We start from the raw sequence: 15710 nt of genomic DNA, 5'->3' as shown, positions 1-15710 counted from the left end.
ATAGTATTGTTTTTCACACCCAGTTCAGTTTCTATGTATAGCTTCTCTGAATTGTACAATGACTTCATTCAGTTACCTGTGGAGAACAAAAATATTCTTTTTTGTCCCAGTGAAATGAGACTGCTTGTACACTTTTGGCAAAAATATGTGAGTTTATAAAGATTTTGTATATACTTGTTCTTTCGTGCTAATGTGATTTAATTTACTGTAGGACATGTTCATTTTAGTACATTTAAGTTTGCTGTATTTTGAGCTAAATCAGTTCTACTCAAAAGGTATCTGTAGCTAATATGAAAGCTGTGTCTGATCTTTTTTGGGTATATGTGGGCCTCAGCTACTCTAAAACGCTGGGGCATTTTTAAGAACTGAACCATTCCTATTTATTAAGAGTTTCTACAAAACCTGAAGACTGAATAGCTTATCTCAACTAATTCAGTTAGTAGCCCTTGGAGTAAACACTTTATTGTTCACTTTGGCCACTCAGTATCTGAACCTTCGTACTTGGGACATCTTACTCCCTTGCGAATCTTGGTGGAAGACAAAGAATGACTGTATTATTTCCACAAACTCAGTGGCTTAAATAACATTCCTTTATGGTCTCGCAGTTCTAAAGTCAGAAGTTTAGGATGGCTTGGCTGAATCCTCTGCATATAGTCTCATAAGACGGGGAATCAAAGCATTGGCTTGACTACTTGCCAGCTCATATGTGTTATTTGCCGAGTTCCATTCCTTGTGATTGCTGTATGGAGCCTGTTTCCTTGCTGGCTGCTGGAGGGAGGGCGGGTGGGACAGTGCTCACTCCTTCCAGGGACTTAGACTGCTTTGCCTTGTGGCTCCTTCCACCTTCCAGGCAGCAGTGGCACGTTCAGTCCTTCTCACACGTGGAATCTCTCTCATCTTATGCTACCAGCTGGAGAAAACTTTTTTAAAACTCATGTTATTAGACCCTCAGAAAAATCTCCCTTATGAACTCAAATTCAGCTGATTTGGGACCTTAATTAGATCTGTGTAATTCCTTGGCCATGCAGTATAATTGGAGATGTCAACACTTAGGAAGCAGAGATCATGGGGCTTGTCTTAGGATTCTGTCTGCAACAGTCTTTACAACACCTTAAAATGCTAGTTTTCCAGCATTCTTTGCAGCTAAAAGAGAGCTATATGATTGATAGGATACATAAAGGCATCTCTGTTGCATTTTCACTCAGGTAGTGACGGACCAGGGGAGCAGAGCGAGAGGGAATATCATCTCTGGAGTAGCAGGATGCACCTTCCTCTTTAGCCCATCCTCCGTGCACTAAGTAACACAGACCACAGTACCTACCACCACTTCCTTTTTGTGGGTGTGGTCCCCAAAGGGCTTACTCTGGGGAGGAAACTCAAGAATCTCAAACTTCACATTTTTTAGGATTACGGCATACCAACGTCCTTTGGAGGAAACAAAACTTCTTCATTCTGAAGAAAGCTACCATCATCATCTTAGTTCTCAATTATTTCCAAAAAAATTCTCAAATGAAAGTTTAAGCAAAAAAAAAACAAAAAACACCAACCTCAGACACAGCATCTGGATACAGGAAAAAACTGATACACTCGTAAGAGAATTCTTAATAGTAAAATCAGTAAGTCACCAACCTCAGACACAGCATTTGGATACAGAAAAAAACTGATACACTCATGCTGCTGCTGCTGCTGCTAAGTCACTTCAGTCACGTCTGCCTGTGTGACCCCATAGATGGGAGCCCACCAGGCTCCCCCGTCCCTGGGATTCTCCAGGCAAGAACACTGGGGTGGGTTGCCATTTCCTTCTCCAATGTATGAAAGTGAAAAGTAGTGAAGTCACTCAGTCGTGTCTGACTCTTAGCGACCCCATGGACTGCAGCCTACCAGGCTCCTCCATCCATGGGATTTTCCAGGCCAGAGTACTGGAGTGGGGTGCCATTGATAGTAAAAGTCAGTAAAATTGCTATATTTATGGTAAAAAGTCCACCTGCCAATCCAAGAAATGCAGGTTTGATCCCTGAATCGGGAAGATCCCCTGAAGGAGGAAATGGCAACCCACTCTGGTATTCTTGCCTGGAGAAACCCATGGACAGAGGAGCCTGGTGGGCTGCAGTCCATGGGGTCGCAAAGAGTTGGACACAACTGAAGTGACTTAGCACGCAATGATATGTTCTCAATATAAGTAAAAGCCAAAATATAACTTATTAAGTCCAAAGTCACAGCTTGAGACTTTAACATAGCTGTCTCATTTGATGTGAAAAATAAAAAGTGTAAAAAATAGATAAAAAGCAATGAAAGTGTAGCAGATGGAAATAATAGGCTTCTCTAGGACATGCTGCAACAATTTCAGCACATACATTAAGGCACAGGTAGAATATTTAAATTTGACTACTTCCTGAATTGTAAGACAAGTTTCAACAAATTTTAAAGGACTGAAGTTACACAGAGTGGTTTATGATTATAACATAAATTGGAAATCAGTAACAAAAATTAAGAACTATCCATTTATTTGGAAACTTTTTTAAAATGCAAAACCGTAAAACTCCTAAAAGATAATACAGGGGAAAGTCAAGGTGATCTTGGGTTTGGAGATGACTTCTACCGAAGACATGACCAGTGAAAGAAAAAACTGGTAAGCTGAATTTCATTAAAAGAAGAATGAAAAAACAATCCACAGAAAAAGAGAAAATCTTGAAAAAAAAAATCTGGGCAAAGGATTAGCATCTGAAATATACAAAGGACTCTTAAAACTAAATAATTAAAAACCCAATTAAAAATGGGCAAAAATATGGAAAACTCAAAGATATATAGATAGCATAAGCATACGAAAAAGATGTTCAAGATCATATCTTATTATGCAACTACAATATTAAAATGAGAGAATGACTAAAATTCTAATACCAAATACTGGTGAGGACATGCGGCATTCACTGCTGGTGGGAATGCAAAAGCCAGTGGGAAGACAGTTTGGCAGTTTCTTAGAGAACTAAACACTTACAATACAATGCAGCAATCACATTCCTTGATACTTAACCAAATGAGTTGAAAACTATGTCCACAGAAATATCTACACAAAAATTATCTCAGCATTATTTATAATGGCCAAAGTTGGAAGTAACCAAGGTAATCTTCAATAGATGAACAGATAAACTATGGTACATCCAGACAATGGGATATTAACCAGCAATAAATGTGCTAGCAAGCCATAAAAAAATATGAAAGGACCTTAAATGCTTATTACTAAGTAAGAGTTGCCGATGTGAAAAAGCTATACATTAAATGACTCCAAGTATGTAACATTTTTGAAAAGGTGAAACCATGGAGACAATAAAAGGATCCATGAGGGCTAGGGGTTCAGGGAGAAGAAAGGAGGATTAAGTGGAGCACAGAGGACTTTTTTCAGGGTAGTGGAATTATTCTGCATGGTTAAGTCATGGTGAATGTATGTCATTATACATTTGTTAAAATATACAATACCAAGAATGAGCCCTAATGGAAACTATGGATTTTAGTTAATGCATTAATGTTGGCTCATCTAGTTAAGAGGGAGTAAAAGTACACAGGAATTCTATATACAGTTTGATCAGTTTTCCTATAAACCTTAAACTGCTCTAAAAAATATAGTCTTTATTAAACAGTTCCTCATGCAATGCAGGAGACCTGGGTTTGATCCCTGGGTTGGGAAGACTCCCCTAGAGAAAGGAAAGGCTACCCACTCTAGTACTGTGGCCTGGAGAATTTCATGGACAGTATAGTCCATGGGGTCACAAAGAGTTGGACACGACTGAGTGACCCTCACTAACAGTTCGTTTGGGAAAACTAAATATTTAGGAACCCTGGGATTTCTTTGGAAGGAATGATGCTAAAGCTGAAGCTCCAGTACTTTGGCCACCTCATGCGAAGAGTTGACTCATTGGAAAAGACTCTGATGCTGGGAGGGATTGTGGGCAGGAGGAGAAGGGGACAACCCAGGATGAGATGGCTGGATGGCATCACGGACTCAATGGATGTGAGTCTGAGTGAACTCCGGGAGATGGTGACGGACAGGGAGGCCTGACGTGCTATGATTCATTGGGTCGCAAAGAGTCGGACACGACTGAGCGACTGAACTGAACTGAACTGAACTGAAAGCAATACATGTATACTGTAATCCATGTGCTCAGTTGTGTCCAACTCTTTGCTACCCTACAGACTATAGCCCACCAGGCTCCTCTGCCCATGGGATTTTCCTCGTAAGAATACTGGAGTGGGTTGCCATTTTCTCCTCCAGGGGATCTTCCTGACCCAGAGATGGAACCCGCATCACCTGCATTGCAGAGGGATTTTTTTTAACTGCTGAGCCACTTGTGAAGTCCAGTATAATCCATCAGTTCAGTTCGGTCGCTCAGTCATGTCTGACTTTTTGCGACCCCATGAATTGCAGCATGCCAGGCCTCCTTGTCCATCACCAACTCCTGGAGTTGACTCAAACTCACGTCCATCGAGTCGGTGATGCCATCCAGCCATTTCATCCTCTGTCGTCCCCTTCTCCTCCTGCCCACAATCCCTCTCACCATCAGAGTCTTTTCCAATGAGTAAATTCTTCACATGAGGTGGCCAAAGTACTGGAGTTTCAGCTTTAGCATCATTCCTTCCAAAGAACACCCAGGACTATCTCCTTTAGAATGGACTGGTTGGATTTCCTTGCAGTCCAAGGGACTCTCAAGAGTCTTCTCCAACACCACAGTTCAAAAGCATCAATTCTTCGGCGCTCAGCTTTCTTCACAGTCAAACTCTCATATCCATACGTGACCACAGGAAAAACCATAGCCTTGACTAGATGGACCTTTGTTGGCAAACTAACGTCTCTGCTTTTGAATGTGCTACCTAGGTTGGTCATAACTTTTCTTCCAAGGACTAAGCGTCTTTTAATTTCATGGCTGCAGTCACCATCTGCAGTGATTTTGGAGCCCCCCCAAATAAAGTCTGACACTGTTTTCACTGTTTCCCCATCTATTTGCCATGAAGTGATGGGACCAGATGCCACAGAGCAAGCAAAAACTTTACAAAGAGATATACTGATAAACAACAGACAAGGTAAAGTAGAATTCTAAATAAACTGTCAGGAAAAGGGAGAGAGAGGAACGAAGGCAGGAAAAGGGAGAGAGGAACGAAGAGAGAACCAAAAAACAAAATGGCACACACAAAAAATGTAAGTGATGTAAATATATTAATTAAAAGGCAGATACTGACAGATTTAAAAAGTGACCTAACTATATGCTGTCAACTTTTGGAAATAGTTCAAATGTAATTTTAACGGTAAGTATAGAGTAAATGAATGGAAAAAAGATAGTACCAAGCAAATGCCAATCAAAAGAAAGCTGGATGGGCTACACTAGAACAGAAAGCAGAGCAAGTTACCAGGAACCGAGAATACTACCTAACAATAACAGGGTCATTCTGTGAAGAAGATGTAACAACCCCAAGTGTGTAAGTACCAAATACTGGAGCTTCAAAATACATGATCAAAAACTAACAGAACTAAAGGGAGAAAACAGACAAATCCACAGTACAGTGGGTAATGGTACAGAACTGAACATCAAGGAATGAGACCTAATTGACATTAACCCAGACACTCCACCCAGAAACAGGAGGTTATACTTTCTTTTCATGCAGATATGTAACATTCACCAAAATAGATCACACTCTGGGGAATAAACTTGAAAAATTTTAAAGAATTGAAATCAGGGTTTCCCTGGTGGCTGAGAGGTAAAGAATCCATCTGCCAACGCAGCAGAGTTCAATCCCACATGCCACAGGGCAACTAAGCCTGGAAGCTGCAACTCCTAAGCCCATGTGCTGCAACTCCTAAAGCCTGCTCACCCTAGAGCCCAGATTTCACAACAAGAGAAGCCACTGCAGTGAGAAGGCTGTGCACTGCAATCAGAGAGAGCCCCACTTCCTGCAACTAGAGGAAAGCCCACGCAGCAAGACCCAGCACAGTCAAAAATAAAATTATTAAAAAAAAATAATTAAAAGAACTGTTTTCCAACTACCATAAAAGAACCAAACTAGAAGTGAACAGAAACACCAGAGAAATCTTTAATCACTTCAAAATTAAACAGCACATTCTTAATCTGTTAAGAGGCAAATATATTGAGGACATAAAAAATATACTGATTGAATGGCACGAGACATTAAGACATGTAGGTTGGGGCTAAAGCAATGTTTTAGAAAGGGATTTATGGTACTAAACACTTATATCTAAGCTGCCACCTCAAGAAATTAGAAATTAAAAAATGTAAACACAAGCAGAAGGAAGGAGAAAAGAATATAGAAATCATATATATACAGAAATCAATGAAACTGAAAATAGAAAATCAGTGAAACAAATAGCTAGTTCTTTGAAAAGACAAATACAATTGATACACCTTTTAGCAAGCTGACCAAAACAGACTGTCAATGTCAGGAATGGAAGACTACATATTGTTACAGATTTGACAGATATTGGTAAGAAGATGCTCAACTTCAACACTGACAAAATGGGCCAGTTCATTGAAAACCACCAACTGCCAAAACTCTAAGGGGTCTTAAAGGTTGGTTCTGCAGTGCTTCTACATCAGCTGTCTTCGCTCACTAACACGCCCTTACACAAACAAGCAAAGTTTTGTCTTAGGCCCTGTTCTTTTCCTCACAGTGGATGTGCAACCTCCTGACATCATGACCTCTAAACCTGGTATTTCTCTCCCACAGAAGGCTGCTCTAGTTGTTCTCAGTTTAGTAGTTCAGGTACTGTGACTAAAGATTCAGGGACTCTGCATGGATAGCATGGTTCCCAGGGATCAGAGAAAATCTGCTTTTGAACCCTGTAGTTTCTAGTGCAAGTTTGTTCTGATGCACCAGTGTTTACACAGGACTATTTATTTGCATTTCCATCAGCTGTAAAAATGCCTATATTTGCTGATACCCAGTAGAGAAACCCGTCTCTAAGGTTGTAGCGGCTTGCTTTGCGGTGTTTTTGCCACATCTTTGAAAATGACAGCTCCTTCTGAATTCTCTTCTGGCACCTGATAACAGTGGCTTAACTCTTCCACTGTACTAGCCAGTGAAGAGGGGCACATTTTGCCATATTCAGGTCAATGACTTTAAATTTTCTGCACTTCTAAAATTCATAAGAGAATAATCCTTCCTCTCTAATATGCCTAATGGAAAATCAGATCAGAACACACATATAAGACAACCAAGGAAAACAGCAAGTAAGTACATGAAGTATGTTCATCACTGATCATTATAGAAATAAAAAACAAAATCACAATGGGCTATGAGATTCCACATCCATTCAAGGCAAAAAACAACATATAACAACTAAAAACACCCAAGTACTGGTGAGGATTTGAAACACTTGGAATCGTAACATATGGAGGGTAGGTGTGTAAAATGGAACACCCACTTTGGAAGTCAGTTTGGCAATTTCTTATAAACTTAAATACAATATAACACAGCAATCCTAACCATAGGTACTTATCCAAGAGACATGAAAGTATCTATCTACACACAGACCTGTACACATATAAAAATAATAACTTTACTTATAACAGCAAAAAAAAAAAGAAAAGATAACTCACAAAGCTCCATCAACTGGTGAATTGATAATCAAGCTGTGATGGGCTTCCCTGGTGGCTCTGTGGAAAAGAAATACCTGCCAATGCAGGTTCAATCCCTGGTCTGGAAAGAGAACACATGCCGTGGAGCAACAAGGCCCATGAGCTGCAGCTACTGAAGCCTGCGTGCCTAGAGCCTGTGCTCTGCTACAAGAAACTACTGCCATGAGAAACCTGTGCTCCGCAACCAGAGAGTAGGCCCTGCTCAACGCAACTACAGAAAAGCCGGTGTGCAGCAACCAAAACCCAGTGCAGCCATAAGTAAAAACAAAAATAAATCCTAAACAACATAAAACAAGCTACAGTGTAACAGACACTATTACTAAGTACTACTAAACAATAAAAAGGATCTAACTTCTGATACGTATAGCAACATAAATATCTCAAAAGCATTTTTTGTTAACTGAAAGAACCGAACACAGAAGACTATATGTTGTTCCATTTATTTGAAATTCTAGAAAAGGCAAAACTTTTGAATTTTCTAGTGACCAAAAGCAGATCAATGGTTGCCAGTGGGTGAAAGTGAGAGCAGGGGACTGACTGCAAAGGAAACAAAGGACATTTTTAGGTGACAGGAATATTCCATATCAGGGTAACAATTACGACTTAAGACATTTGACAAAATTAACAGAATCATACTTGGGTAACTTTATTAAAATAATATCTTCAAGCTTATTAAAAAAGTATGTAACAGTAGTAACATTTTTTTATATGTTGAATTTTCAAATATTCTACAATGAATATTTATTTTTAAAATCAGAATAAAAATGCCATGTAAAAACAATTAGTATATTAAAAACATGATTATACTACATGATCACAGTTACTTAAATATACATAAACTAGAGCTCAAGAGCAGAAGGATTACCATTTACTTTGGGCAAGAGAGTACATAAATTCCTCCTACAACTCTCTTACTATTCAAACTTATAGGGTGGACTTTGTTTTAAAAATGAAGAGAAAATCACTTGCATTAATCGGTACAAATGCATCTAGAGCTTTTGCCCAAGTTAATGATTAAGAAGGTGTTATATGGACTCACTTTTCAAAGACTTCTTTAAAAAAAGATTATTCAGTGCCTTTTCCCCTCATAAGTTTCTGTTTCAGAGTTATTTTTTCCAAGAGTTATCCTTGGTATCAGAATGGTGAGCCAAATAGATTTTTCTTAATATCTTATTCTTTAAAACTACCAAATAACAGATAATGCTAAGACATGGAATACATTTTTCACTAAGTTACATCCTATTCTGTAAACAAAAAACAAATAGCACCATCAGTTAAAACTTCCATCTTGATTGGTTGTAGAGAAGACATAAATTAGAGGTGATAAATAAGTCCTTTGACCTCTCTAAATAGCTCATCTGTTAAACAATCCTTCAGGAATATCTTCCCCATTTGTGGAGACTAAATATTGGTCTGTGAACACAGAACTAATTAACAAGTAATCTGTTTTAACTGCTTTCTGCAAAGACCATTTTGGCCAAGTAACTGAATTTAAACTGTATAGTAAAAGCAAGCAAGCAAAAAAAAAAACAAAACACGAACATAAAAACATTCTTCTAGAACAAATAGTACCTAATTATCACCTTGAGTTTAGGGCCAAAACTAACATGTCACAATATGATGCAGAATAAGAATTCAGTGAGAGACAAATCACTTTGGGGATACTAGCCAAGAGAATGGACTTAGAACACAAAAATAAATATTCAGGACCCTAGAGGAAATGATAGGTTGACATACATTCCCAGAAATGGGAGCACTACCTGAAGCAGTGCTGTTAAGATCATCACAGTTACTCCTTTTCCCCTGGCTTCTTTGGAAGGCACAATAAAATTTGTAGTTTTTATGGTATACCAGGGTGTTCTTCCAAGGTTTGTCTTTTTACAGTATTTCCAATACTACATCTTTTCTCAGATATAAAGGTCAACCTGTTATATCACAAAATAAATGATAGAGATAGAAGCCTCAGCAAACAACACTCAATGATGGATAGTTAGGTGTTGCACTTAACACGCTTTCTGCCAAGTTATACAAAAGACTACTAAAAGTGGCTAATTAAAACAATAAAGGGTTTACTGTTATCAGAGTAAGTCCATGTGCAGGGCAGTTGCAGAGCTGGATAATTCAACAGCTCACTAGTGTTATCAAGGACAAGGCTGATTTCCACCTGCCTGCTGAGCCAACCTAGTGATTCTAAGGTGGCTACAGCAGTTCTAAGTGCCAAATACAGACAAGAAAATGTCCAAAGGAGGAGTGCAGAATTTCCTCCTCCAAGTATTAGTGAGGAAGATCTTTCTCAGATGCCCCCGGTGCAGACCTCCTCTCAGCTGACATCAGAGAAGACAGGTCCACATATTCATGCCTGAACAGTTACTTAAATGGAGAATAAGACCATGCATGATTGGCTTAGACCAAGCATGATTCACCCTTGGGGAAGAGGGTCCAACAGCCCTGGGAACAAGGCTGCACAGAGCAGGGGACACATGGACAAGCAAACAGGAAGGGAGGGATGAAAAGGCTGTTTGACAAATAACAGTATTTGTATTAGTTTAAATCTGACAGGGCTGCACAGTACATGTCAGACTAGCTACCACTGGCTGAGAGTATAAAATAGCACTCAGAGCATGAGGAGAAAAAGCGTAACCTAATGGACCATTAAAAATATTTTATGGACGAGTAACTACCATTTAGTGAGTACCCAATACGTGCCAGACACTAGGCTATGCACTGTACATATAACAAGGTATTTAATTCTCACAACTGTTACCTGTATTTTACAGATAAAGAAAATGGGAACAGAGAGAAGCCAAGTAATTTGCCTAAGATCTTAGGTAAGTGACAGTGCTAAAATTTGAACTTAGGTGGTCAGGCTCTAGACTCATGCTCTCTATTGCTACATTATGCTGCACAGGGTGATATAAAAAGGCTAAAAATATATTCTGAAAAGACTAAAAAAAAAAAAAAATCAAACAAACCAAGGGACAGGTGGAGATGCAGAAACCAAGCCAAAAAGCTAGCTGAGGTTTACACACTGTACATTTTATTAGATAGAGGACTTTATTACAACAAATTAATTAACTTCTGACAGAAGTTTCATTAGAAAAAATGTGGATGTGCTGAAATTCTTATTTGACACTGCTTTTGGCTAATCATTCTAGTTTTACTGATTCTATGCTCGGTCATTATGGGCAGAAAGATTAATATTTCATAACAAAGGACTTTCTCAAGTGGTACAACATTCAAAGTACATAAAAGGAATATTCTCAAAATGTGGACATGACCACAATAAGAGTGTATGATCAGAGAACTTACTGTTGTTTATGGTGTATTTATAGTAGCTACAGACAACTGTTAATTCATGCACATTAAGTCTTTACTACCTACTGAAGATTTCTATCTTATACACATTAAAATTATTCATGTCCTGGGGTTTGGCATCTGGCCCAAAGTTAAACCGTGATGGAAGATGGCTGTAAAATTGGCTTTTCAGGGCACCAGAGAAAACCTGTCAGCTGTAATATCCATCCTGGAAACGTGGTGGCAAGTTCCTGGGAGTTGCTTTCTCTTGTGTTTTGATCAAGTCTATAATAGCTGAGAGTACTGCACAGTCTCTTGATTTAGTGTCCTTCCAGTCTACAGGATGGGGACTTTCAATCTTCTCTTGCAGAAGGATATCTAGTTCCTTTCTTAATTCCTGAAGTTGGAAAAAGTATACACATTCAACAAAGGCAGATGTACTATCAAACAGTGTAATAAATAAAAGTGACTTGATCTGGTACAAGAAATTTCATAAGCTATTAGCTATTCAGAATGGTTGCTCTATAACTATCTCAAAAACCAATTCAGAAAAACTATAAATCGATTTCTCAACACAATTCCATCTGTTGAAATAAAGCAAGAAATATTTAATGTAACATGTACAACACTTGGATAAACAAAAACACAAGACTGTATACTAACTTGCATGCAAAATCAAAGACAATCATGTAAAGTCAGTCACCTTAACAAGATGGGCAATTCTTGCTGGAGACTGAAAGATTATCCACTCATCTACAGCAATAGTTTCCTGATCATTATCTTTCTGGATGGATATATCACCTCCAAAGAACAAGAGACAGTATGGGGAAACTTCTGTGCAGTCATACAAGTATATCTATAATGAAAAGTAAGGCAAGTTAATACAGTTAAGGAGTCAGAAAGGTTTATTGTCACATTAATCCAGTAAAATTACTAGTATCAATGAGTGTTTTTCTTCTAAAATAGGTATTATTATCATCCTGTCGGTGTAATTACAGGCTAATTTAAAAATATATATAATTTTAAACAAGTCATTTTTCATTACTTCAGACAACAAAGGAGTTTTATATTTTTGTTTCAATTCAATCAATAGCACTATTCTGGAAACAAAGTATTTTTCTAAGTGATAAAACCAAAACAATAATGTAGCTGAAGTTCTTTTTCTTTATATATTAACAAAATTCCCACTTAATATTCTGAGCAGTATTTATAAGTTATATTGACAAGTCAATAAAATTCTTCATACACTGTGAACTCCTATATACCATAAAATGTCAGTATTTCTTTAAAAATAGGTTCTGAAAGAAAATTATGAAAATCAAATAACCTTCTGTTAATTAAAATAGAAAGACCCATCACAACAGATCTAAACACATTAAAAGTACAGGTTATTTGCTTGAGGACATTATAAGTCTTATTGGAAAAAAATTTTTGTTTAGGATATCCCTTAATAAATTTAGGAAGAAAACTACCAGATGACCCAGCAATCCCACGTGTACCCCAACGTTCACTGCAGCACTTTTCACAATAGCTAGGACAAAACAACCTAGATGTCCATCCACAGAAGAGTGGATAAAGAAGCTGTGGTATATACATACAATGGAATAAGAGTCAGTCATAATAAGGAATGAATTTGAGTCAACTGTGGTAAGGTGGATGAACCTACAGCCTGTTACACGGAATGAAGAAAGTAAAAAAGAGAAAAACAAATATCATATATTAACACATATATATAGAATCTAAAAAAACAGTACTGATGAACCTATTTACAGAGAAGAAATGGAGATGCAGATGTAGAGAACAGACTCATGGACACAGTGGGGGGAAGAGAGGCTAAGACAAACTGAGAAAGTAGCATTGACATATACACACCAAGTATAAAACAGCTAACTAGTGGGAAGCTGCTATATAACACAGGGAGCCCAGCCTGGTGCACTGTGATGCCCTAGAGGGATGGAATGGCGGGGAGGGGATATATATACATAATTACAGCTGATTTACGCTGATAATACAGCAGAGACCACCAAACACTGTAAAGCAATTATCCGCCAATTAAAAAAAAAAAAATTAAGAAAACAAGTCTTGTTTGTAATTATGAAAACTAAACAATTTTTAAAACACAGACTGTTACTCAGATCCATGGCTATTTTATACATTCACTTACACTACTTGTCCTCATCTTCAGGTGATAGATAAGCCAGTTGTAGTTAAACTCTGTTTGCTCCACATTAACAGATTTAGGATGAATAGCAACTACTCCATCAGTCTTTGTGTAAACTTTCACCCTTTAAAAAAAGTTAAAATGTAGTTAAAAAAAAAAAAAACCCTTTGGAGGACTCCAAACCATCCCAGAATCAAAAGAAACTCCACAGATGAGTTTAGCTTATTTCTGCATTATATATTTCTAAACTTATATTTAAGGAAAGAGAATTTTTACTTTAATAAGACATGGAAAAGTATCAGATAAATATGAACACTCTAAATCATAAAATAAATCCTCTTATAGGTTTAATTACTCAACATGTTAGAAAAGGGACAAAATATTCCTTCATTATGTTAATATATATACCATTAAAAAACAAAGAATGAAATAAATACCTGAGAGAATTCTAAATGAATCAGACCAAGAGAATAATCTGTACATTTTACTTCCCTGGTGGCTCAGACAGTAAAGTGTCTGTCTACAATGCGGGAGACCTGGGTTCGATCCCTGGGTCAGGAAGATCCCCTGGAGAAGGAAATGGCAATCCACTCCAGTACTATTGCCTGGAAAATCCCATGGACAGAGGACCCTGGTAGGCTACAGTCCACGGGGTCGCAAAGAGTCAGACACGACTGAGCGACTTCACTTACTCACTCACTGTAAATCATAATACTGATAAACCATGATACTGATACTACTACTGCTAAGTCACTTCAGTCGTGTCCGACTGTGCAACCCCACAGATGGCAGTCCACCAGGCTCCCCCATCCCTGAGATTCTCCAGGCAAGAACACTGGAATGGGTTGCCATTTCCTTCTCCAATGCATGAAAGTGAAAAGTGAAAGTGAAGTCGCTCAGTCGTGTCCGACTCTTTACCACCCCATGGACTGATAAACTGCCCTCAATTTACGTAATAACTGAAATGATCAATTAAAAAAAATCCACAGGTCACACACCCAGACAAGTAAAATTAAAAATGGGGAATTTTGTTTAAAACGTAGTTCTGATTTTTAAAACCCTATTCTAAAATATGTTTTAAATGGCCTCACATTCACTGTACCTCCAGCCCCATTTCAAAACAGGAATACTTGAAATAAACATACACAGCTCCAGTACGGTCTCTCCATTCTTAGGGAGTCTTTCCTTTGATAGTTAAAGATTTCACCTCAATTTGTAGGAGTCTTTAGTTAATATTATTCAACAGGGAGATATGAAATAGTATTGTTATATAATCATTGGTAATTACATTATAAAGGGTTAATCCATTAATGCTTCCTCTGTTTTTGAGGGTATCTTTTTCATGGTTTTAGGGATCCATAAAATCAATCATAGCCATAAGCCATTATTTAGAATAACATCAATTATTTTTCCTCACCACACAATCTATTTAACCAATGTCATCCTGCAACCCTACATCACTAGAGCAGCAGGATTTGGTAAACTTTTTCTATATGGGACCAGAGACAAAGTATTTTAGGCTTTGGGGGGATTCTGTCACAACTACTCAACTCTGCTAATGTAGCTAGTAAGCAGACAGAGAATAGGCATGGCTGTGTTCCAACAAAAATTTACACAAAGATGTTTTTCAGCCAGTATGCCAAAATGTGCTGACCCCTGCACGTTTACAGAACAAAGCATCAATCCAAAGAGAAATACTGATACATTTTTTTTCATCAAGTCTTCCCAGGATGGCAGAGGAATATACAAAATGTATTTCAAACATTTAAGCTACTTGTAACATGTTAAGCTACCTGTACATTTTAGGGGTATATATGAATAAGAATTTGAAAAAGTACTGAAGTTAAAAAATACTCAGATCACATAAAATGTGAATAATCCAATCACAATGATTAACATTCATGTTACCCTATTCTCAGGTACATTATAGATTTCTCAACATCTGCATTCTTAACTACTGAATTCCTTGTTATGGGGGACTGTCTTGTGCATTGTGGAATGCTTAACAGCATCCCTGGCCTCTATGTACTAGATGCCAGTAACACATATGTCTCCAGTTATAAAACCACAACGTCTGCAGAAATTGTCAAAGGTCCCTGGGAAGGAAAATCACCCATGCTGAGAACCACTGCACTAGAACAATGACTGCACTTTAGGCTGCCTTTGAGGTCTATATTTTTTCATGTGTATAGAACAACCAACTCTTTCACCTAACATTAGTTCAAATATTTTATGTCAATATACAATGATTTTTTACACCTAACAAATGCCATACAATATGGTCTTATAAAACCATAATTTTCCCACTGCTACTAGACATCTATGTTGCTTACAATATACTTTGCAAAAAACATTTGGAATGACTTCCTTAGAACATATTAAACCACTGGGCCAGTGACTATTTTAATGACTGCTGATACCTAATTCTAAAGTGTCTTCTAAAAGTCTGGCACAAATTCACATACTACAACCCATATGTGACTTTCAGTTTCTCTTTTTTCTTCAATAGAATGAGTTAGCTTATTGGGCAAAAATATGCCTTATTGTTGTCTCCAATTACTATCGAGGCTGACTCTATTTGGACCTGTATTTAAAGCTATACTTTGCTTCTCAAA

The 15710-nt window shown here is 37.8% G+C and overlaps 1 protein-coding gene across 2 annotated transcripts in view; it reads right to left on the bottom strand.

Moving 5' to 3' along the window:
* Positions 1 to 10085: 10085 nt before the first annotated feature.
* DHX36 (DEAH-box helicase 36) overlaps positions 10086 to 15710 on the bottom strand; it is a 45832-nt gene continuing 40207 nt past the window's right edge. For both annotated transcript variants that reach the window (XM_068987711.1, XM_068987784.1), the window contains exons 23-25: positions 13099 to 13219; positions 11638 to 11790; positions 10086 to 11331 (exon numbers count right to left, since the gene is read on the bottom strand). In XM_068987711.1, the coding sequence (XP_068843812.1) occupies positions 11146 to 11331; positions 11638 to 11790; positions 13099 to 13219 (460 nt within the window). In that variant the 3' untranslated portion in view covers positions 10086 to 11145. The remainder of the gene's footprint in view (positions 11332 to 11637; positions 11791 to 13098; positions 13220 to 15710) is intronic.

The sequence above is a fragment of the Capricornis sumatraensis genome, chromosome 1, assembly GCF_032405125.1.
Source record: "Capricornis sumatraensis isolate serow.1 chromosome 1, serow.2, whole genome shotgun sequence".
Lineage (NCBI taxonomy): Eukaryota > Metazoa > Chordata > Mammalia > Artiodactyla > Bovidae > Capricornis > Capricornis sumatraensis.
Note: the sequence above shows the minus strand (reverse complement) of the source record. Positions and strands in the feature narration are given on the sequence as shown.